The 24607-nt window shown below is 39.1% G+C and overlaps 2 protein-coding genes across 13 annotated transcripts in view; both read right to left on the reverse strand.

Moving 5' to 3' along the window:
• BPTF (bromodomain PHD finger transcription factor) overlaps window positions 1-4684 on the reverse strand; it is a 61771-nt gene extending 57087 nt beyond the window's left edge. For 11 of the 12 annotated variants that reach the window (XM_067308570.1, XM_067308567.1, XM_067308573.1 and 8 more), the window contains exon 1: window positions 3851-4684. In XM_067308570.1, coding sequence (XP_067164671.1) covers window positions 3851-4490 — 640 coding nt within the window. In that variant the 5' untranslated portion in view covers window positions 4491-4684. Of the gene's footprint in view, window positions 1-3658; window positions 3715-3850 lie in introns of those variants that run through there. The other variant, XM_067308575.1, reaches the window with a different exon arrangement.
• A 5304-nt stretch (window positions 4685-9988) lies between these two features.
• NOL11 (nucleolar protein 11) lies at window positions 9989-23262 on the reverse strand. Its single transcript, XM_067308275.1, has 18 exons — window positions 23113-23262; window positions 21946-22059; window positions 20934-20990; window positions 20185-20330; window positions 19883-19940; window positions 19175-19313; window positions 18585-18782; window positions 17586-17662; window positions 16628-16751; window positions 15836-15939; window positions 15477-15554; window positions 14278-14462; window positions 13875-14000; window positions 12707-12928; window positions 12127-12205; window positions 10994-11086; window positions 10589-10696; window positions 9989-10281 (listed from the first exon to the last, which is right to left on the reverse strand). Exons 1-18 carry the CDS (start codon window positions 23260-23262, stop codon window positions 10168-10170), a joined length of 2172 nt encoding a protein of 723 aa, XP_067164376.1. The 3' UTR covers window positions 9989-10167.
• Window positions 23263-24607: the final 1345 nt, after the last annotated feature.

The raw sequence follows: 24607 nt of genomic DNA on the forward strand, positions 1-24607 counted from the left end.
AAATAGTAAAATAAGAGAATGCCAGATTTAATTTAGAGAACAGGATACACTAGGTAAGATGTTTGAGAGCCTGGTGAATATTCTCACGTATCAGACAAAAGAGGCTGCATACCTTACTATCATATCTCAATGTGTTGACTTAACTCCTCGAGAGCATGAAAATATGTTAAGATACAAAATTCTCACAGACTCACAAAATGCAGCACCTGCCATTTCCAGTCGAATTATTTTGCCCCAAAGGTAGGAGCACCCTGATAAAACAACTGGCTAAGCAAAAGCATTGGTCAGTCACTGTAAATGCTCACAGACTGGCAACATCCATCCAAAAACTATATTAAAAATATTTTAATGAGATAATCTTTTGGCGCGCAACTCCACTGTTGTGCATTTGCTCGTTAGATAGTCTGATGTTTATTATCTCAGCCAAAATCTAGATGAACAGATCTTCTTAAAGCTAGTTTTCCAAGTTTTTTATTTAAAAAAAAGAAACAAAAAAGGAAGCACTTTTAGGCATCTTGATTAAGTCATGTTTTAAAGTTCTGCAATGTCCGGAAAATTCTTGGTATGCCTAATGCAATTGTGACAAGCCTAAAGTAAAAGTTACAGTGGACAGGTAACGGCAAAAATGTTTTGTGACACAAGATGTACAGGATTACCTATCCTAAAAGCACACCTACCTTCTGAGAATACAAAGGGAAAACAGAAAAGGGGTAATACATACACAATCCCTCTACCAAAGATCCATCCAGTAAAAGAAGTGATAAACATCATATACATTCACACAATAAAATTTAACTATACCATTATCAAGCATATCAAAGGCATATTATCATTTCTAAGGCTTTGCTTCTCTAAATACTTGAATAATAACACAGTAAAAAAGTACTGCAACATCCAAGTTCAGGATATATCATAAACTTCACAGAGGAGCATAAGAATTGAACCTTACTCGGCTAGAGACGTTGCACTGTGCTCTTTAAATTCACTGTTCAAAATAACTTTGAAAAACTGTAACACTGTTTCACCCACTTAAGTGGAATGTGATTTACGTGTAAAATCTTGGAGACAAGGAGAGTTTGATTAGTATTGCAATTTTTCAATATCCTGCTCTACAAAAACCTCTTCAACCCCAAAGACTACAACCTGAAGGTGGTAATAATTCAGGCTGCACGTGATCTAGAGAAGATAAATAGAGAACAATTGTTCATAATCTCCTTGAGCAGAAAACTAGCAGGCATCAAATAAATACTGTCAGGAGTCAGAATTTTTGTTTTAAAACAAAAAAGGAGATACTCCTTTGAACTGTGTAGTTAACCACAGGAACTTTGCCACTGTATGTTACAGTTTGTCTGGTCTGAAGACCTGTTTACGAATGAAAAAAAAATACAGCAAGAGCTACAGACCAATTCTGGCTCAGCATGCACCTGACTCAGGATCACTAGAGCCTGTGAGGGTATTCTGAAGACATATCATTATATGCTTGCCCGACTCTTACCACTTTTCTCTCCACTGGCCACTGTCAGATAAAAAGATACTGAGATCGGGTGGATCTTTCTCTTGCCAATTAAAGTTGTTCTAATGTCAAGAATCTTTTCCTGGATTACGATAAGACTAAGATTTCAATTAGTACCACCACTATGTAGCAGTGTTCACAGTATAGATATTCATTAAGCAGAAACAAGACAGCGACTTAGCTGATCAAATCAAAAGTCTGCACCTTCTTCTTTGCAAAACAGCAACAGTGTGTCTCTTAAAAAGGAAAAAAAAAAGGAAAAAAAAAGCCTTCAGGCCAATACTAACTAATCAGAAGTTCCAGTATATTGCCAAAACAACATAGGTGCTTTAACTATCAATCAGTTAGTGTCAGAATACCATGTACTCTATAGAATATTATGATTAAAATGCTTACATTTAAACTTATTAAAAAAGCTAAAACTGAAGTTTCCTTGATCAAGTGGAAAATAAGCATATAAATCACCAAAACAATTTCTGCTACTCAGATACCAATTAAAACCTGTCTATGCTTGCACAACAATGCACACAGAGATAACTTATTATTTGCCAGAACATTTCAAAAATCAAAAAAATCCATATTTTGTAGAACTCTTTTTTCAGACTGGATTTTCATGTCAAAATATATTCCTGACCTAGCCACTTAAAGTGATAAAAATATCTTTTCCCCCGACAAAAGCACCAAAAAGATAGTCAGAATGAAAGTTACCACAACTAAACAGAAAACAAAGAGTTAAAAAAAGAGTACTTCAGAATTTTTTCTTCTGTGAAGCTAGACCTCAATCTTTAAAGTAATAAATATCCAAAGGAATTCAATTTCATTGTAGTACATCCCAGCAACAGGTAAACTAACACTCATTCAAAAAAACAAAAACCAATTATCTCTGATTTTAATTCATTAAATAACATACGTATTTACTTTTAATTCCCTTAGGTTCCTGATGATATGGATATAAATTTAAATATTTGTATATATATCTATATAGATACAGACACGCTTTTTTAAAGGACTAGAGTGTCACATAATGGACTGATATCATTAAACTAACTAAAATAAAAACAAATGGCACATTTAGTAGCCAGTACTTCCCCCTTTTTTAAAGTGATCTGCTAGCTGTTCAAAACTACACACTTAAATGCATTGCTTTTTTTTTTTTTTTTAAACACAACCTGTTCCTCCCCCCTTCCAAATTGGCCAAATACTTGTACAGCAACAGTGTTTGTTATCCTGCAGCCCAATTCAGCAACACACTCCCAGGTTATCCCTAAGTTTAACCCCTCTCCTGGTTCAGAGACAAAAAATAAAAATCCTAAGCCTGAACTCCATTCTAGAATTAATTCAAATAAACCTAAAGTGCTTAAGTTTATCTAAAGACTTTTTAAGGCTTCAAACCCACATGCCTAATGAACTAATTACAGACAAAAAAGAATGCGGGTCCTAAAAAAAAAAAAAAAAATTGAGCTCAAATTTGCTACTAGAGGTTAAAAAAAAAGATTAAATATCATCACAATGACATTAAAGAGCTTTAAACCCCACCATGAGTTTTAAAGCTTGGCACATCTTAAAATAAATGCAGTATTTAAAAGCAAGACTTTTGACTCAACCTCCACCCTTTAATTTTTGTTTAAGAAGGCCTTATTAACTAAAACTAGGTTTACACCCTTGCAATGAGGCCCTGTGCACTTTTCCCTAAACTATAACAATGCAATCTCCATTTTGAACAATGCACCTCATTTCCCTCCTTGAAAAGCTAGTTTTGTCTTAAAGCCAATAAATGCTGCTTCCAGTTGTATCTCTGATTTCAAGAGCCTGCAAAATTTCAGTGTTTATGGTGGTTTTTTCGGCCACTTCAAGTTGCATGTGCTTCCTTCCCTTATTACATTAAGTTATATTCCCAGGCACAAACCATCCTCTCCTGTATATATTTGCAACCACTTCTTTGCAATACAGGCACCTCCTTTCTCTTGTTTAAAAATCCTAAGTGAATGCTCCATATACTTTTGACATTGTTTGCAACACGTTCTGGTGTAGCATGCATTTCTGCAGCAACCAGAATCTCTATGCATATTTGCAAAGCATCCCCTTACCGCAGCATGTATTACCCTCCCTCCTCCCTCCCCTGACTGCATGTGTGTTTGTAAGCACCTTCCAGCGTTCCCTGCATCCGTGGGGTTGCCAGTCGTTAATTTGCATACCCCTCTCTCCCTGCGAGGGCTTGCAGGCATCCCTTACGGTCCGCATGCATTCTTCCTCCCATGCGTGTGTGTATTTGCAAACCTAGAGGGAGCATGTGGGGTGCCCTCGCCTCGTTTTTAGCTCATCCCACTGACTCTCTACCTGGGGTGCTGCTGTAGGTGCTGTGGCTCCTGAAGCTGCTCTCAGTGCAATAACTGGCATCGTCTTCATCCTCCATCTCTTCAGGGTAGTCAGAGTCGTCGTCGTCCTCCTCCTCCATGATCTCCTCCTCCTCTTCCTCCTCGGAGTCCTGGTTATCCTCGGGGTCTCCCTCCTCTTCCTCCTCGGACACCATGCTCTCCTCCTCCTCTTCACTCTCATGATCGTCGTACACCACTTTGCTGATGCTCCTCCTGGACGAGGCAGCCCTGCCTTGGCTGTTGCAGCTGCCTCCTCCGCCTCCTCCCCCTGCTCCTCCAGCCCCGGCCCTGCCCCTGCCCTTACCGCTGCTGCCTCCCCCACCAGGGGTGCTGCTGCCGCCGCTGCCTCCCTTCCTCTTGCTGCCCCCCCTGGGGGAGGTGGCGGCGGAGGAAGAGGCCTGGGCAGCCCCGGCCCCCTTCTGCTTGGGCCCCGCCGTCTCCGCCTGGGCCGAGGTCGCCCACCTGCCGCGGCTGCTGCCCCGCTGCCGGGACCGCAGCCCCCCAATGGGGCCCGCCGGGGCGGGCGGAGCCGGGGAGCTCGCCTGAGCGCTGGCCGCCGCCGGCTGCTGCTGCTTGGGCGGCCTGCCTCGCCGGCCCCGCATCTCTGGGCGCTGGCCGAGGGGGGAAGGGAGGGGGAAGGAAGGCTCGGGAGGGCGCTCGGAGTCCGGACAGGCGGCTACGGGGAAGCTCCCCCCCCTGCGAGGGATCCGGGCCGGGGAGGGGGGCCGCCGAGCTGTGAGGGCCGAGGGCTCAATCCGAATTGCCGGCGTCCCGCTCCGGATCGCCACCGGCCGCCATCTTGTTTCTTCGTCTCTGCCTCGGCTCGCTCCGCTCTGACTGGGGGAAGCGGCGGCGGCAGCAGGCCCCGAGCGCCTCACGTGACCAGCCGCGCCCAGCCGCCGCCGCCAGGGGGCGCCGCCGCGCCGCCAGAGCCATGTTGGAGCCAGCGCGCTGAGGCGGCTCCGCGCCACCCTACCCCCCCCCGCCCCGCGCCCCCACGCCGCGCGCGGGGCTCACGCTGCCACCGAGCCCGCGCCGAGCCCCCCTCCGGGACGAAGCCCCCCCAAGCCCTCGCCACCGATCACCAGTCTCCGCCCTCGGCGCCGCCGCCACGAGGCTCCCCTCAGCGCCGGGGCGCTCCCGGGGCCCCCCGCCGACCCCCGCCCCGGTCCCCGTCAGAGTCACCCTCTCCCCGCTTGAGTGACGACGCCCGTCACGGGTCCTGCCGCCCGGCTGCCCGCAGAGCTCGACCCGCGGCCGCCGGGGAGCCCCCTCCTCGCCGCCCCGAGCTCGACTCCCTCACGGCACAGCCGCGAAGGCGGGTAGGCAACAGGCTCGCTGTGGCGCTGCCTTGGTCTCCCCGAGGCACCAGGTCTCCCCGCGGGCTCGGCCACGCTGCCTCCCCCACCGGACGGCAACGCTGACCGCTGCCTGCCATGCTCGTCTGCTCTTGGGTTGTGAATCCCCACGCGTTGGGCGGCAGCCACCACCCTCCTACAACTCACCTTCGCCTGGCCACGACCGGCAAAGAGCAGAATCGGCTGAGAAAAACCAGCGAGCGCATGGCCCTCCGCGTTGTCGTCCGGCCACTTCCTCGGGCGCTGCTGTGGCTGCAGCGCACTGGGGCACTACAGGATGGAGATAGGCTTCATCTACTTTGTATTCCCTCATGCTTCTCCATTCCAGAGCCGCCAAAGGGCAAAAAAACCCCAAACAAACAAACAAACAAACACAAACTACAGAAATCAATTGCTGAAGTGGGTTTCTAATACAGCCACTTGAATTCAGGGTATCACTTTCCCAAGCAAAAGCAGTACAAAACGACCCCCAGCCCACGGCATGCAAACCACTTGCATTTCCTACAACCAGCCTTCTCGTCCTTGGCAAATCTACTGCTCTACACAGGTTTAGGAGCCCAGAGAGTCTAGTCTAGTCTTTAGCAAATAAATGTGTTGGCATTCCCATTTTCTCTCAATGCCTTGCTTATGTTTCTATGTGATGCACGACCTAGTACTGGTCATGCCATGAGCACGCCCGTTGTACGTTCGATGTTTAATTTGAATTCTTCCATAGACATTTTTGAAGTGCCTTTTGTTCATGAACTTGTTGCGCAGCCCGAGAACCTCATTAAACCCACAAACCTGCTGCCATGTCAAGCACGCAACAATGTCACAATGGCACCAGGCAGCAGGGTTTAACCCAATTTGCACTCTTACATCCAGCTTTTTATCTGCATCTCTTTTATATTCATTTGTACTCTTTTATATTCAGTAGTGCAGCTGCACAGGCTCAGAGCCATGTTTTAGACACAGTACCATCCAGACACAGCAACAGCAGTAGACAACATTGCCTAACTTAACTTACACCAATACACTGAATTGTATTCTGAATCTTTCAAAATTACCTTTAACTTGCTTCCATCAAGCTGATTTAACAACCTCTCAAGGTTCCAGGGGATTGTGGTACCTATTGAAATACATGCACGCACAGATACATGTTTTGGAACTAGTTGTATCAGTATCTCCCTCTGTGATCTTGGAGAAAAAAAAAATCTGTGAATTCTGCCATCTATACACTGAGAATCTAGCAAAGATATCTAGTGTAGCTACTGCACAAATATTCACACAGCCTGTAGCATTAGGAGAACGTTAACATCTGTAAAATGCTGTAGGCTTTGTGTACTAGTGGTGTATCAAAAGTGCTAAGAATACTTTGCTTTTAAGTAGCGTAAGGCTAAAATACATTGTTTCCTAATCCCACCTCTTATTTAAGACTTGTCAGTCATTAATGTGGAAGTGATTGACTGAACAGAACATAAGAATTATGATTTTATAGATGGAGAAATGGATGCACGGAGAGGTATGTTAATTTTTGGAGTCAGGACTGAAAAATTACTCCTTTCTAGAGCACAGTTAAATTTAACATGGAAGAGGAGGGGAAAGAAAGAAAGAAAACCCCCCCAAACATAACCCCCTAACCTACTCTCCTACCTATGTCCTCTCCCAAAGACAAAACACATCTCCATTAGGAACTTGAAGTTTGCATATTAAATTTGCTGGTATATTTAAATGAGCACATTTATAAGTGAATACAGCAGAAAGAGGAATTTTAGGTAGGTGGCCCTAGGCTGCCTCCATACTCAAGACAGATGGAGAGAAAGACTCCTTTCAAAAGGCGCTTTGGAGAAGATGAATAGCCTAGTTGTTCCAAGCTGTTGTCTGGATGGGTTCCTTTCTCCAGTAGTAAAGGAAAGAACTTAAGAACCTACAGTTGGATGGCATGAATAACCCAGCGAGCATATGCTCTTGCTTAAATTACTGAGTGGCTTTTGTCCAGTCCTTCCCTCCAAATTATGTCATAACTAACACATATTAGGTACTGAATTTAAGTATCCTGCTCTAGAGTCTGTTATATGTATATTTTTAGGACACTGAGAAGTTGCTAAATGTTGTTAGAATCGTGCTCAGCTATAGACTAAAACTCAGCCTTAGAAAGCAAGGGCTTACGTGATTTTTGCTGATGTAATTTAATACTGATTGTAATTTTATTTAATATTATGAAATACATAAACTGTATCAACATATGAGACGCTGAATTATATTAACATTCAATCACATTATTTACAAAAATAAATGTTATTAACATCTGATCTACTATTCTGGGCATAGACTGGCAAACTGTGTTCACTGGGAGCTCCTGTCCCCAACGTCCACTTTATGCTGGACCTCAAGAGACCTAGCACTATGCTTATCTGTCCCATTTTCACCTGTCCGCAGCTGTCATTTACATGAATGTTCAGTCCCACAACTAGCCTGTAAGAAGTCAGTTGCAAGTGAATGCCTGATCAGAAGTACAATTCAGTAGATATTTATACCTGTAATACTGTCAACAAATGTTTCATTCATAAAATTATTTTTGAGATTAGTCAAAAGTGAAATCCAAATCTAAAACCAACATATAATTTTGGAATGTTTCAGTTCTCCACATGCACAAAAAGGTTAATTTAACTTTACAGAAATTAAGGCATTTGCCCTTTGAAAAAGTACTTTGAGAAAACAGACATCCATGTAGCCAAGAATGTTATTATTTTAGTTAGGAGGTAAGCCCTCTCTCAGAAAATTTGAGCTACTACTGCCAGTGCCGAGAAGTACTACTCTACATAATTCCTCAGCTGCTCATTGTAAGGCTTTTGATTTTTTAAATATATATATTTTTTTCAGTACTGACTTCTGATAAGTGGTGTATACAACAGGAAAGTGTTAATTTCTAAACAGTCTTAAGGCCTTTAACTGTGTGCAGCTGTTTCAAAATTATACAGCCAAAGTCCAGTAAGTTACGCAGCTAGCGCTTCAACCATAATAGTTTTATGTTCTAGCTCTTGCTAAAGAAGGGATGAAAATGCCAAGAAAACACTATTGTTCATTCTCAGGCAAGCTTAACCTTACAAAGGTTAAGGGTGCATTTATTCAAACAATGATTTCCAGCATTCTGCTCCAAATCAAACTGGATGTCTCCTCAGCATCCTGTTATGTACACACAAGTCAGCATGCCCATAGAAAAGTCACAGATAAAAGAAGCTACTTCCAGCTAGGTCATTCTCTGTTCTAACCTAACAGGCAAGGTAGTTCTGCCAGCACTGCTCAGGAAGCAAGAACGGTAACTGCTTTTACCAGTAGTATGGTCAGCTTAAAGACATGTCAAACTGAATCCAAAGTCCACTGCATTGTTTTAACTTAAGGTGATTTCTAAGCTTCAAATTGAACACAGGAAGATTTCATATTTAAAAAGCCTAGACTATCTTGGATGCAATCTTCCAACATCAGAAAGCTTCAGAAGTTTCTAAAACAAAAATCTTAAAGTACAGCTAACTTTGCTGTAATCCAGTAACTCCATTCTGCAAGTCTGTGCAGGAGAGCATGCTCCTGAAAAGCGGTCTTTCTGCTTAAGAAGAGAGTCTTTCCTTCTTCAGCTGAAGGCAACCTCTGAGATAACAGTAAAGATTGTAACAAGCTATCATATTAAATAACTGCACTTTGCTTCTTTATTTGAGGAAGGAATCTAGTTCCTGCCTTATACCTCTTCCTTCTCTATAGCTGTAGGCAACTTCTGGATGCAGGTGGTCTTATCAGATATGAGATTCATCAAAACAGCTTTAGATTATCAAGGTACAGGGCTCTTAACTGCACCCCCCAACTTCTCTGCTTCAGAACACTGCAATAGGATAAGGTTGGACTGGAAAAATAAAAGGCACAAAATGGTAAACAAATTGTGGTACCATAACGTCTAGGAGAGAGAAAGCAGTGCAAGTGAGGTAACAACCCTATACCCATGCTTAAGCTCCTTTCCCTGTACAAGCTAAGACTGCAGATGCCAAAGGCTTCTTTGGACGAAGTGAAAACAAAAATAGGAAGTCAAATCAGCAAACTGAAATGAGTTGACCTATAGTTCATAATCTGAGTGGAGAAGAGAACTTTGAAGAATCTAATCAGAGATTTCAGCTAATCAGTAACTGAAAAAGCAGCAAATTGCAGTAGTTTAATCACCTAAACTCAATATGCTATAGTTAAATGACCTCTTTATATGCGTCTTCCCTCTTTTTCGTTATCTGAATGGGTGTGGTAAAACCTTATTGATTCAGATTTTTAGTAATAACTATTAATGAAAAAAGCTCTCAGTTGTAAAGGATAGGCTATTTTCCACTTACTGATGAAAAGAGCTTCTCTTTGCATCTAGCACTTTAAAATCTGTTCTAAATCTACACGGCCTTTTGGAAAAAGTTGATCTGCCTTCTAGTGAAGAGATTACCATTTAGGAACCAGTAACTTGCAGCTGTGCTTAACAGATCCAATTGCTACTGTACTGCAACTCCAGAATTAGAGAAGTGCTAAGAGAAACTTATGCAGTAACCTTATACAGCTGAACAGTTCTCACACAGAATAAAAGTGCCAATTCATTTGATGAAGCATCTGTTTAAATCTTATTGGAATTATCCTACCATTACATAACCCATTCACTACAGATTATGTGCCATTTTAGCATATTCCTGTGATTACATATCAAAATTATACACGAAAAATGCAAGAAAGTGTCCAGCATCTCATCCAGTGGAAAAAGAGCTTTTAATACATTAAACTTGTAACTCCCCCTGTAGCTACAGAGTAACCGTGCTCTCCCTATGTAGGAAACTCAGCTTTTCACATCCCCAATATGGAGTGCTAATACATCCTTGTCATAAAAGGAATCAATAAAAAATAAATTTGTTAATAATTCATTTCAAATTCAAATAAGTTCCAGCACTTCAATAGAATATGTCTGAGAGTCTTTTTGGCGTTTAAGTCTTTGTAGCTCTTGCAAACTTCCTTCAATCTTGTTGAGTTCAGAGTAGAATCGTACCTAAAAGAAAAAAAGCAGATGTTTATAATAAAATAAAAGTTTAACTCAGTTCATTTCATACATAATAATACTGTGCAACTGCCTGTGGCCCTGTATAATTCCAGATATTCTGACCAAGCAAATACAGCAACTTTTAGAGTCAAAATGAGAAAAAAGGCAATTGCCATTTGATGCTCACAAAGCAGCGTACAGAGGTGAGCACACATGATTTGATTTACTACGTATTTAATTTTTAACACACATTCTTAACCCCCATATTCTAAATCCATGCTAAAATGAATTCAGAATTCTAGAAGATGTAGCTTACTTGGGCTCTCACAAACTTATGCAGGCTAGAAAGCAATCCTTTTGCTTCTGGTAGCATCACCATTACTGTGAAGTGAGCATCAAGTAACAGGCACATCCAATCCATGATCTGAAGACAAACAAGAAAAGTACACCTATACTTTACGATATGCAGATGACACTAAGATTTTGTTTTGAAAATGGACTCTAAAATGTTAACTTCTAATGCAGAATGGATAGTTTCACACTTTAAGACTTTTTATTTTCAGACAGTGAAAAGCACCCTATTATATCTGACTCCATGTAGGTTATATTAATAGACAATACCTTATAGAATGAATACAGATCTCTGTTGATTTTATATACTCACTCAGTTACATAGTACAAGAACTGAAGGAAGTGCAAATCTTAGAACTAGCTTTTTTACCTGATTTATAGTTGGAGAAAGCACACCAGGAAGAGTGGTAGTAATTTTTTCGCTGCTTTTCACATACAGGTAGTGTAAATACCTGAGAAACAGCTTTAAAGAAAAAAAAAAGGAGGGGTGGGTGGGAAGGACAACAGACAAAAGACATGTTACAAGAACATACGTAATAGACCTATGAATTTTCTCCCATACACAAATAATACTAAGTTTTTTTTTTTTTTTTTTTTTTAAACCTAGATGCCTGTACACTATGCATTAAAAATATGCTTTATGGCTCTCCATCTCAGCTTGGAGTTTGAAAACTCTCAGATATTCAAAGTGTAAAATGACATTCAGGGGTAATTACTGTTCCAGCAGTTGTGTCATTGCAACTTAATTCAGACACAGAATTTCCTAAGGACTTTGCTAAAAACTTTATCAACAATAACAATTTTAGCCCCAGTTTCAGCATCAGTAGCCAACAATAAATTGATGACAATCAGAATTGGGTCAACGTCATCTCATCCTCAGCATAAGTCAAAGACTTCCTTCTCTCTCCAAAAAAAGAATTAAGGAGATGGGTGAGTGCTAAGACCAGCTTTGTTCTGATAAACAGGTTTTTAAATCACTGTAAAGCCATAGATAAACTCAGGTGCTGTGGCATGTGCAGTTCTTGAAAATTTTATAGGGGATCTGAAATTGAAAGTTTAAGTTTGATTTGTTTTACATTTGGTATTTTAGTGTATAGTTTGTTTCTCTTTTTTTCCCTAAACTTGTGGTTCTGATGGAACTGATCAAATTAGCATGTCTCATCACTTTCTTAAAAAGCATCCAAAGCAAAAGAAGGTATCAAAACCTTTATTAGATATGAACAATATTTAAGTGGACTGGATCATAAACATAGTTTCTTCCTTACATCTTCTACAAGCAAAGACGATGAAAACAGCAAAGTTCCATATGCACCCAGAAAAACATAGCACTCAATAGCACTAAATCTTATTAGTCATCTTAAAATAATGCACGAAAATGAATTCATGCAATCCTAGTAAGAGTAGTAAGTTTCTGATACGTAATGAAAGAAAAGCCCTCTCTTCCATTTCCTCCCTCCCAACATTAAAACAAGTATTTAGAATTTTTAATTTTAATATGCTTACAACAGCTTGCTGAGCTGGAAGGTCTTTCAGATGAGGCAGAAGAAATGTTTCGCTGTAAGCTGAATGGAGAACAGCATTTCTGTGCAGTATTATTGAGGAAACAATTGCAAGGAAAATATCAGTTTCTACAAACAAACTGAATTCAAATATAATTGAAGAGAGAGATCCTATTTCAGCTTTTTTTGTCTCTTGTATTTCTATCAGGAAATATATGCAGCCACTGAAACACTGCACTAACAGTCATCTTGAACACAATTTTGTTTAACTCGAGCAGGTAATTGGCTAATGTGTATTTCTTCAACAAAAAATTACTGATGCTATTTTTTCTTGGGGAAAAGGTTTAGGCTATACTTTTGTAAAAATATAGAAGTTTTAATTGGTGCAGACACTTTCTAGAAGTTAATCATTTATATTTATATTCTAAGTGACTTTTTCCTACTGAATAGGAACGTCTCTTAGACAGAAATTCTCAGAAATTTTCAACAATAACAGAAAAAATGCCTTTTAGCAATGCTAAAAATAAACATTCACTTCATAAATAATGCACTGATTTTCTTTAGTTAAAATATACAGAGGATACAATAATGCAGCCTTTTGTGGTCCAACAGGGCAGAATTCACCATCGTTCTTCACATGGGTTTCCTTTGTGAATATAATATCACAGCTGTCCTCTTCCAGTTCAGCATTGAAACCATTCTCTACAATTTCAGTCTTAACTTCTTTATTGTTGGATTCAATATCGATATAACAGATTACAGACTCCAGATTCACATCTGTTCTTTCAAGATAGTCATCACTAATGCTGTAGAAGAAAATTCCACAGACATTTAATACTTTTATTATTAGGTTTAAAATCAGCAATGCCATCAGCCCAACAGTAACAGACAGTATTAACTCTTTTGCACATACCATAAAAGTGAAAATATATACTAAAAAATATTATCTTGCAGAAAGGATGAAAACCATGAGAGGACAGTTAATATTTTGTAATTACTAACCTTGAGCAATACATGTTCTTTTCATACATTCCAACACTATAAGTTACTGTATTATTAGACATTCATATGTTTATTTCAAGGTTACGGACCATGAAGGATTGCTACTGTATTCTGACATTAGCAGGACTGTAGGTCCTACATTCTGACATGTAGCAGGACTTAAGACAACTACAGTTCTCCTAATTAGTAATTAAGGATTTCACATTTCTAAGTAAGTTACTACCAATACGAACAAGATTTGGTGTTTGGGGAGGGGGGAAATCTTTTGTGCTCCTGTAGTCCAGAGAAACTACAGTGCTAAAGGCTACAGTGCTTACCTAAAACTTCATTCATCCCCATTATTATACAAGAGCCATTTGGGTAGACACTGTGATGAACTTAAGAGTTAATCTTTCTTATGGGCTTCTTACCCTAGGTAAATTCCTAATTAACAACACATCTGAAAAAAGGCAAATGCTATTTAAGCCAGCAGTGCTAGCAAAAGGCATGCTCATTTAATTACACCTGACAACTTTTAGAATTACTAAAATGCTTTTTACAAGATTGCATATAGTATACAGGACTACAGCATTCACTGTACATAGAATTAAGAGTTTCACGCACAGTATTAATTGCTTATCTACACAAGTTAAAGCCATTCTTGGCAACGAACAGCTTTTTACTAAAGGGCTTTGTTTAGTGAAGTGTAAAAAAACCCAAAAACAAACAAACAAACAAAAAACCAACCCAAACCACCTGATTTCAACTTACCTTAAAAATACTTTCAAGCAAGCATAAGTAATTTCTTCAGGAATATCTGGGAACCGTTGTAGGCAAATTTGTAAGAGATGCACATCTTTTTTCTCCAAAGCAACAGCCATTAAGTCTGGGCATAAACTGTATAAATAAGATAAGAATAAACTGCACAGTTCACTCCTAGTTGTTAACTACATTAACAACTAATGTAGAAGTATTAATTTCATTTTACACAAAAAACCTTCAATCCCACCTAAGAAGTATCAGTTTCATCAGCAAATAAGCAATAGACTTGAAGAGAAATAGAGTATAGCATCTTTGACAGTCAGTTCTGATAATTCAAAGTGCTTCATGAAAAACTGAACTTCTATTTTTCTTAAAACTATGCCTTACAATTAAGAAAGTGCAGAAGTGTTACCTGTAAGAGAGCCCTCGTTTTTGGATCAGCTGTACCAGGAAGTTTCGAGGGTAGAACACTGGATCTGTTTTACATCTGTTTATAAGAGCAGTTATTACACATCCAATGGTAGCTTGGAAATCTGGCATCTGTGGTTTTGACAACAGTTGTTTCAATTCATCTTCAATTGCAGCTGAAGAAGAGTCCTGAAAAACAACAAATACTATGCAACTCAAGAGTAATGCATAGTAACAGTGCAGTTCTCAAACCTTCTAATTAGGCCAAACTAGAAAGAGAATTATTTCAGTATTCCAGCCAAAGAAATAAAACCACTCACTAATATGTGTTTTACTATCCTATCACAATCATGAAAGAACCAAACAGTAACGATACAGTAATTATGCACTTTGAACTTGGGAGTAAGTAGTATCCTTCAATAGTTATTCAGTGATTATTCTCCTATTACTTCAGTAACATTACCAAGATCTCCAGCTAAAGTGGAATACAGGGATGTTTCAAATAAGAAGGGATACAGCTTAAAGTATCACAACACTTAGAGCAAGTTTTGAAAGGGAACTACACCAGAATATGCACCTACCATATCTGACAAATTAATCAGCAAAGTTTATTTAAAGCTGAATATTAGTCCCAGCATCCTGGGACCCAATTTTGATACTGATACACTGAACTGAGTTTGATAATAAGTATTAAATTCTCTAACTTGTTTCCAAAACAAGTAAGAATGTCATCTTCTGAACACATTTTAATGTGCCACTATTTTATGTTATACCCTACTCTAGAATTTTATGAACAGGTTATTTCCTGAAACAAAAATTAAACAAAATTAAAGCATCAAATAAGAATCTAAAAAAGCTTTTTTTTTTAAAAAAACCAGTTCAGCTAGAATACCCGCTCACATTACATACTGTAAAATAAGATTAAATTTTTGAAAAACCAACATCTTTGTGCTGGTTGTCAGAACTCAGTTAGGAGCCCTGTGTTGTACGGCTGTACACCACGCTTCTGACAAAGCATTAATTTCATTATGCCTGAATACTATTCTCGCACAATAATAGTATAATCCTCTAACACACCTGGTTGAGACAGCTTCTTCAGCTTGTTCTGTGCAAGAAAACATGGAAGAAGAGAATAGCTTAAGAGACATTTGGAATATTCTGAGAGTGCCTAAAGAATTCCTTTAGGATATTTGGTTTACTTACTTTTATATCTAATAACAGCTGCCCAACTGTTAAGGTATCTGGCTGGACCTTAGCAACACTATTCCTCCTTGATCTTAACTACAATAAAGAAACACAAAAAGTTATTATTCAGGTCCAAAAAGATGGTGTATATCCAAGGATTTCAGTCAAGATAACTAGGAAGATTGTGTGTCAACTTGCTGCAGGAATTACATTCAGTAGCTGGGTAGTCCAATCCCAGAAACAGTGTTAGAACCAATCAGTGGCAAACACCAAGTTAAATTCCCTTTTGCTACAATATGTAAAAACACAAATAGCAGCACGGGAGAAGAGACAGAGAAACAGAACAAAAACCTCACTTACTCCTAATTTTAACTTACAGTCATTTTGGATTCAGATTTTAGAGCTACAGATTGCTGTGACTGAAGGGAATCCACCAGCTCTTCATCGCTAAGGGCATTCCAGTTTATAAATGAAGACACATCTGTGAACACAAAAATGAAACTACGTAAACACTTAAAGCACATTTACTAAAACAGAAATATTACATCAACTTCTGATAGTAATATGTATTTTCTAAAGTATAATCCAAGTCATTTTCTGCCAAGAAACTTTCCATTTGTTTTATCTCAGCAGCAAGTAGTTTTATGATCCTCTTTACACACTCTTTTCTCATATAATCTCTTAGAGGAGGAGAAACAAATCTGTTGCTACATTATTTATTTTGAACATTACTTGCAACAACATTTTTCAGTGCAACACTAAATTAAAGAAACCGTTTAAGTACAATTTAAACTGAAGTTTACAAACTTAGGTTTGGCACTACTCTGTCCAGTCAGAAGCTCTTTAAAAAGTTTACAAGAGTCAGTGCTTTATTCTTTAACTTTGTTTTCAGTGACCATAGCTAGCATCCCAGTATTTTCAGTAAGTCCAGTAATTTGGACTCAGGCGACTTCAGTTTAAGTGAAGTCACATTAAACTTAATGTTGCCAAGAACTCCAAAGCACACAAAAATGACAGAATTTAACAGCGAGGAACAGAATACACTGTTAAGTTACTTCAAGCTCTTTATATCTCATTGATTTAATAGGACTGTATTAAAACAACATTTTTTATACTTCTTTTTTTTTAAATGATGAGATCCTTGCACTGTAATTACAAAAAGTTCTTACCAGAGGTTTGACTGTCTTTGAGCTTTCCCACAGCAGCTGCCAAGGATGAAGTTTCACACTTGTATATAATTACTGTTAGCACTTTTCCATGAGTAAAAAAAAATTTTTCCCCGTAACACCACAACTACAAAATATTAAACATATTGTTAATGAGGAGTGGAGCATGGAACGAATTTTCTGCACAAGCTGACATTTAACTCCTTACCACAAAATTAAACTAAAAGTCTTCTCATTGATCAAATGATTTTTTTTAAGATTATTGTTGGATGGGTTTAACACTTGCTAGCAGACCTTCATTAAGTGTTGCTTTTAAATACAGAAATAAGTCTACTGTTGAATACTTTCCAGCGATGTCTTAAAGTACAGTAGCTGCTCTGAGGAATTAATTTCACTTGGTAATTTTAATTTGTTAGTGAGCTACCATCAAGTCTGGCACCATTAAGATGAACAAGCCAACAGCATTCAGGTTCCTCCCCTGCCCTGGTACAATTTTATGGAAGTCAGATGTTCTATTTCACTAATGTATTTAATCACTTAGGTGTCACTTTACTTATCAATTGACACCTGAAGACCTCGAAGTACAGTTTAGGGAGTTGCTGCGATCATTTAGGCAGTCATTTGCACATGGTCTGAACATAATAAAAAAATAAATAAAAAATAAAAAAACCCAGTCAGTATCTAATTAGCTATTTCATTCTCACCAAATAATCAAGACCAATAGAAGTGAGAAGATGCCAAATTATCAAAGAAGTTACCATAGGTCACCATGCTTAAGTTTAGAGATGGTAACAAAAAATAGTTCAGCAACTGGCCATTTTTATTAGTTTTGTTTCAGAAGTTGACATTTACTGTTTTCACACAAACCCCAAAAGTCTGGAGGCCATCTGTCTCTTCACTTCTATCCGGCCAAATGCATCAGATGGAAGCTTACGAACCACAAATTAAAGATAGAGCTCACTTGTCCACTGGTTCCCAGGGGCAGTTCCTTTGAAGTCTGTAATGTTTGAAATTTTGTATTCCATATTGTCAGGCACTCTACAGAAAATAAGAGATAGATATTACAAATTCAAAAGCATAAATACTGCATTTTTCTTTGCTATTTTCAGTTACAAAGACTTGAAGAAATAGTTTCAAACTGTTTCAAAAAACAAAACAAAAAACTGAAACAAAAACAGAAAACATTTCAAACTAACTCAATTTAGTAATGTATTCAACATTCTGGTTAGTTTTCTCAACAAAAGTATTTAAAGAATAGTTAGTTTTCGAGCAAAGTTTCAAACAAGAAGCAGCGATAACAGAGATAGCAGCCCATATAGCAAGTCTGTGCTGCCTGCTAACTTACCTGTACACCTTTAACAGCTTTTTAAGGTTGATCAACTTCAGCTATCCCTCTGATCAGTTTTGCTAAGTCTATTACCTAACCTGTCTGGAAGAATAGTTTGTTTTAAAATGCTAAACTATATTCAGTGGCTTAAATCTCAGTGGTCCCACAGTTCTCCAGAACTTCAGTGAAACAGAAACACTTCAGTCCTGTGCCTGATTTTAGACACTGATCTCTCATAGGACATTAGGTCTGTTTCCCCACATATGTCCTGTGTACTTCATAATGCTGCTTCCCCCCACCATGAGTTCTCTCACTGCTTCTTCTCAACTTGTTCCACAAACAGCATGAAAGCAAATAGTGAAAGCACCATAGGGAGTTTAGTCTTGCAACCCACTGTACCATTTACTGAAGCACAACCTTTAGACTAGTGCTGTCAACCACACAACTCAACTATGTATATTAGTTTCAAGAGTCAGTTAACACTTGATTAAAAAAGTAAGATTTATACCATTCACTAAAGAAACAAGACCAACATTTTTCCTTGGTGATCTATTTAATAATCCATCTGTCATTTTATCTAAGAACAGTATTTTAGAAGTTAAAGACATCTTAATCTAGTTATTTTCCAGTTACCTTTGGATTCCTCACCAAATGCTGTTAGACTTCCTAATACTGCAACATGGTCTTTATCAAGAATGGCAAAGGAAGTTCCTTTTAGGACACTTCCAGATACCAAAAGTTTGAGCAGTAGTGACTTTGACAAAATTTGCTCTTCCTCTTCACTGTGTCGCTGCAGAGGTATCAGAACCTTATACACAGAGCCATTGGAATCTGTCAAAGAACAGAGACAATGTTTTTCATGATCTGTCATTATGGAATAATTATTTGATACAATATGGCAAAAGTATATCCAAAATTAGAGCTGAAATATAAAGAAATACAGGATATCTAAGGACATGTCATGATGCAAAGCAGAAACATGGTAGCGTAGCTACACAAGATCTTTGAGGTACAAGTCATAAATTTTACGAACAGTAAGCCTTTGCAACCACCAAGAAAAGCACTAGAAAGATGCAATTACTTCTACCACCAATTGTTTTAGAAAGTTTAAGACAGTAGAGTTAGAATATTAAACAGTAATTCATAAACATTAACACATTTTCCATGTCCTTTCATACAATTCCTTGCTTTACTATTACATCCCATCACAAAATATAACTTACACAAACATAGAAGTGTGATGATTTGATTTTTTATATATGCCGTGAAACTCAGTGGATTAGATAATTCCTGTTGTTCAAGCTTATATTTGTGTAGAATATTCAGCTTAAATTTCTGTACGTAGATAAAATAATCCCCATCCTAAAGAAAAACAAAAAAACAAGTTTGTCTGTCATTACAAAGAGAAGAGATAATAGGAATTCCAATATTAAGATATTAGTACTGCTAAATTTTGAGTGTTAAGCAAAATTATGAATGTACATGTTTACTTCAGTGGGATGTACAGCATAATTCTGGAAAGTTTGAAGATTCAAGCATGGAAAGAAAATTCTAAATTGATATAACAAATGGCTTCACCAGGAAGAAGCATTTGAATAAAGAGATTCACGGATAAATCTCAAATCATTTGAAGGTTGTTTACATAAATGCTATTTAATAACTAATTTACAATTAGCAAGTATATGACGAAAATAAGAAGTTACATAACTTTATATTCCATTTAATCTTAACTGTTTGCTAAAATTCTAAGAGCCAGGCACCCCCACCCTGAAGCAACACAACTTCAATTTAACAGTTATATCAGAAACAATATTTAAATACAGGATAATGATTTCAGCAAAAACCCTTACAATACAATGAAACAAGTGATGGTTTTCAGAAAAAGCATTTGGATCTGCTGCTATTAAATTTTTTTTATTTTTTAAACTCACTTTCTCAGTAGCAAAAATTAAGATGGGTTCTTGACCTTCCAGAAAAGCTTCACTCCACCTAAAAACAAAAAACTGTATGAACATCTTCTGAATTCTACATCCATACCCAAAGTCATGCCACTATTACTTAGGCAGCCTCTCATTTTTATCTGTCTAAATAATTCTAATATACTAAAACCAATGCATTCAAAAAAATTCAACCCATCTTGGTCTTTGGATCCCTCATCCCCCAAAAGGGACAGTTTGCATCATCATCGATTCCTTTGATCATGAGTCAAACTTCATAAAGTAGTATCACTTACTTAATGACTTCATCTGAAATAAAGTTTTCAATTTCTTGCTGTGGGGCTTCCAAAAGGACATCTAAAGTTCGAACGCCACCTCCTTTGAATAGTACCAACGGCTCCCCATGGGGCAGTGAATGTATCCTGTATACATCAGCTGAAAGCTGTATAGGAAAAAAAAGAAAAAAGTAACTTCAAACTCTATGTTCTTCAGTACATTACTTTGAAGGCCAAGTGTTCTGCGTGTTTTTAAGTTCTCTCAATAAATAAGTAATGGAAGAGTGATGAACCTGTAAGATTCCCAGCAGGTGATGATTTTCCGAAACGCTATAGAATAACGCAAGTCACTACATGACAAAAATGCTAGGAAAAGCTCCTAATGAGCACCATATTTCTGAATTATATCAGACAAAACATAATTGAGGGTAAGGAGTTCAAACAACTGTTAAGCAGCATAACACAAACTGTTGTTTAACGCTTACAGAAGCGGAGTAGAAAATCTGTATCTGAATATAATTCACAGTCTTTAAAGATTAAGTCCTTAGAAACAATGCACTTGGGATACTAATCAAATTAAGGGTAATACTTTGATGATAAAGTCACTCAATCCAAGTGGATTCCTTGCAGTACTCCAGAACCTCAAGAAGGCCAAGTTAACAAAATAATCAGCTAAAGCTGAATGTTACCAGTACTATGAAAATTAATCTCTTCCCTCTCCCAGGATTCAAAATGTTAACATAAAAGTGAACATAAACTAAGACACTTACTGTTGCTTTAAATACTTTGTCCAAGTTAACGTCTTCATCCTTCCATATTCTTAAAACCTTAAAGAGAGGCATTGTTTGATAAGCACAGTAAAGTAATATCTACACTTCGCATCACACAAAATACTAGTGATTGCATGTTACTGATACAACACAGGAAGAAAATACGAAGGTATTCACAGTAACATTAGTAAAAACAGACTTAAGGGAAGTTTTCAGGGGAAGAAGCTAAAGCGAAGACAACAGAAGTGCAAATCAACCCCCTCAAAATCTTGAATTTGAAAGGAAGGATGGAAAAGAACATACAGAAGGCACAGCATCATTTTTGCATGTAAGTAAAACTAGATCAAAAGGATGGAGACAGATTAAAGTACGGATGATCTGATCTGGAAGAGAATGTGTTTCAAGGAGAAAAATGAATGGTTAGAAAGGATACTTCATATCTATTTATTAAAAAAAAAAAAGTGCCAAGTGTTCAGCACAGGCTGAGCAAACACTACTAGAAGTGCAGAAAGCACAGGAATAGGAAATGTTAATTTTTAAGACATGAGCAGAAAGACAGGGATGCAGGTATAAACCATTTTAACTGTTTCAGTAAAATAACCAATTCTACATTTCAACCAGTCTGTAATAAGAAAAATAACACATCTTTGGAGAAAGTGTGTATGAAGCATTCTTTATTGAGAATGCTTCAGTTTTAAAAAGGCCACTACATAACTGGCGGTCAGCACAGACGATCTGCATGCCACAAACATGCCACCAACAGAAGAACAGGCCGTGCACATCCCTGTCCACTCAAAGAGCAGAGACGACCTGAATTGCAATGGTACAAAACTAACATTACCAGCTTTAAGAGACTGCAATAAGGTGTTGAGAGCTCCATACATTTCCATTTGTTCAACTGAGCTTAAAAACTAAACCAAACCACCACACCAAGGACCAGCAACAACTTCTCTATCTACATTCATCAGAAGACTCACTACATTCTTTTTTGACAACAAATAAAGAATCTCACCTTGTCATCATGCACAGCAATATATTCATGAGTTTCAAAGTTGCATACAACTGGACATGTGATAATTTGTCCATGTTTAACTGACCAACAACCTAGTGGCTTCTGATCTGAAACCTAGAAGAGTCAGAACAAACACATATAGTTAAGATATAACATGGTACGCTTTTGAGATTTCTCTTATGACAGAAACTTACTTTAAAGAGAAAATACAAGCTAACCAAATCTGGCTTGAATGAGAATATTAAAATATGGAAAGTTCCATATTGGAACAGAAGTTCTGAGCGCCGTTAGTATTCTTTTTTTCTGACTTTAATACCAGAAATTTCAGAGCAACACAAAAGAACTCTGCAATGGAAATTTATTTCTTTTCACTTTAGAAATAACTTTGGCCTATAATAATTAGACAGGCTTATGTGATAAAGCACAATGATCACGCTAAGCTTTTCCATAATGAATATATCACTTTTAATCACTAGCACAGTTACATACAGAAAAGCATCTTTCCTCTTCCTGGTTTACTATAAGTTATTGAGACCAAGACCAATGAGTTTTACTATCTAAATTCATCTAATATGCGATTCATATTTTGTTGCTCAGAGGACATTCAACTCCCTTTCCTTAGTCTAAAAGTACGTTAGACAAGTCCTACCAACATATTTATAATCTCATGTATGCTCTTGGTAACAATACTAAGGATTCCAAAGGGATCATGCACCCGTTAATATACAACCCCGTCCCCATAAACATGAAAGCCAAACGAAGAAATAAAAACAAACGTTTGTCTAAGCTTTCGCATTACGGCCCATGGGGATGAACGCATACAGTTCAGAAAAACACCTGTAACGTCACTTTTCAGTTTCAGGTGTTGCAAGCGCTCCAAGCCCTCGGCCCCCAGCCAGCAGGGAGGCAGCTAACAGCCACCAAGCTGACAGCCGGGCGCGATGCGCGGCGCCCTGGCTGCTGCGAGGAGACGTTATGTACCCTCAGGCTGCAGGACGCAAATACTTCTTGCAGAGGCGAACGGAGGAAGCCAGCCAAAGAAAAGGCGAGCAAGCAACCGCCGGCGCGGACACGCAGGGCACCGCCACGGCGCAGCCCCGCGGGCCCCGGCCGCCCCGGGGAGCAGCGGCGGCTGCCGAGGAGGGAAGAACTGGGCTGCGCGGTTACCTTGAAGAGCGTGGCCGTCCTGCCGCGGTCGGTGAGCAGGACGTGGTCGGAGTCGGGGCCCGGCTCCAGCGCCAGCACCCCCGCGCCCAGCCCCACGCCGCCGCTGGGCCCCAGCCCGCACAGCGTGAACCCCTCGCACAGCGCCGCCATCTTAGCGAGCGCCCACCGCTCGCGAGACTCGGCGCGCGGCCGGAGGGAGCGGGAATGCGCATGCGGCCGGCGGCGCGGCCCGCACGCCGCGCATGCGCCGTTGCTGGGGGGGGGTGCGGATGAGCCGGCGGTGTGAGGGTGGGGCTGGTGCCGAAGCGGGAAAGCGTCCTGCCGCCCCTGAGGTGAGTTCGCGCTGTTCGGGCGCTGCCGCCTTCGGCTTGAAAAATCATCCGAGCCGCCGGGCTTGTGTGTCTTACACTGCAAGCACAGCACAGTTATTAGCTGCTGGAAGTAATCGATGTAAATACTGAAATTGTGGAGAATGTCTAGTGTGTTTTATGGCACAAAAAGTGAAGCTATTCACAACAGCCTTGATTTTGCTGTATTGCTGTAATCTGTAAAACTAGGATTACAGTTCTTGGCTGTTGACTTCCGCTGAAGTTGTAGTAAGGCTTTACTAGTTAATATTTACAAAGTACATAAACTACAGTGCCTCCTGGATATTTTAAGTATTACAAAATTACACAAGACTAACTAGTTTTGAAAAACACCATTATAAAGCAGTGCAATTAACCACATTTAGGATTTCATTTATTCAGTTGTGTTTCCTGTGTGTTTTATGCATATTATTAATCAGGTCATTTCCACAACTATTCATATGGTCATGAGTGCTTGATCATGCTTAAAGAGGTATCATTTATATGCAGATTAGCCCAAGAACATCAGATATAAGGCTTCTGTTGTGTTTACACAATAAAATTGTGCTGTTTTTAAGAATAATTAAACATACATCTGCCCCATGAAATATGTCCCATACAGGATTTTGGTAAAAAGACAAGAGTAGGACCCAAGCCTACTAATTTTAATGGCAATAGGATCAGGTCCAGGTTTTTAACCAGTTCATAATGTATTTGCATGCAGTATAATTTTGTGCCTGTGTGCAAATTTTAAATTAGTCTTAACAATACAAACCCCAAATCTTAAAAAAATACTTTCCAGGCCCAATTATTATTAATTTTATTGACATAGGTGTTGTTGTCCACTGTCAGAGAAGGCACGTTGTCAGCATTGTAATTTCAGAGGCCTTGCTGCAGTCATATCTGCTTGCTAGAGAATTCAGCACTAATCTTGTCTCTTTGAGAGTAATCACCAGGCTTACTTTGGTGGCAAAAACTCAGCCAGAGTCTTTGCTGTCTACCAGGCACAGCCCCAGCTTGCGTATTCCAGCAGGGTGCTAATGCAGTCGTGCCACTAGACAAGTCATTAACACAGAGCCATGTTCCTGAGCCAATGCAGAGGTCCTGTGGTTTCTGTCTCTTTTGTACAGTTATCAGATCAATTCCAT

The sequence above is a fragment of the Apteryx mantelli genome, chromosome 19 (assembly GCF_036417845.1).
Source record: "Apteryx mantelli isolate bAptMan1 chromosome 19, bAptMan1.hap1, whole genome shotgun sequence".
NCBI lineage: Eukaryota > Metazoa > Chordata > Aves > Apterygiformes > Apterygidae > Apteryx > Apteryx mantelli.

Excerpts from the sequence above, each read along its gene's own strand:
- NOL11 (XM_067308275.1), bottom strand. The coding sequence starts at position 23,262 with ATGGCGGCGCTGTGCGAGGGGTTCACGCTGTGCGGGCTGGGGCCCAGC. Across the intron at positions 20,331-20,933 it reads ACAAAGTATTTAAAGCAACA|CTTTCAGCTGATGTATACAG; the intron begins GTAAGTGTCTTA and ends TTTCCTATACAG. Across the intron at positions 12,206-12,706 it reads CCACAAAAGGCTGCATTATT|AAATGCTGTTCTCCATTCAG; the intron begins GTATCCTCTGTA and ends AATACTGCACAG.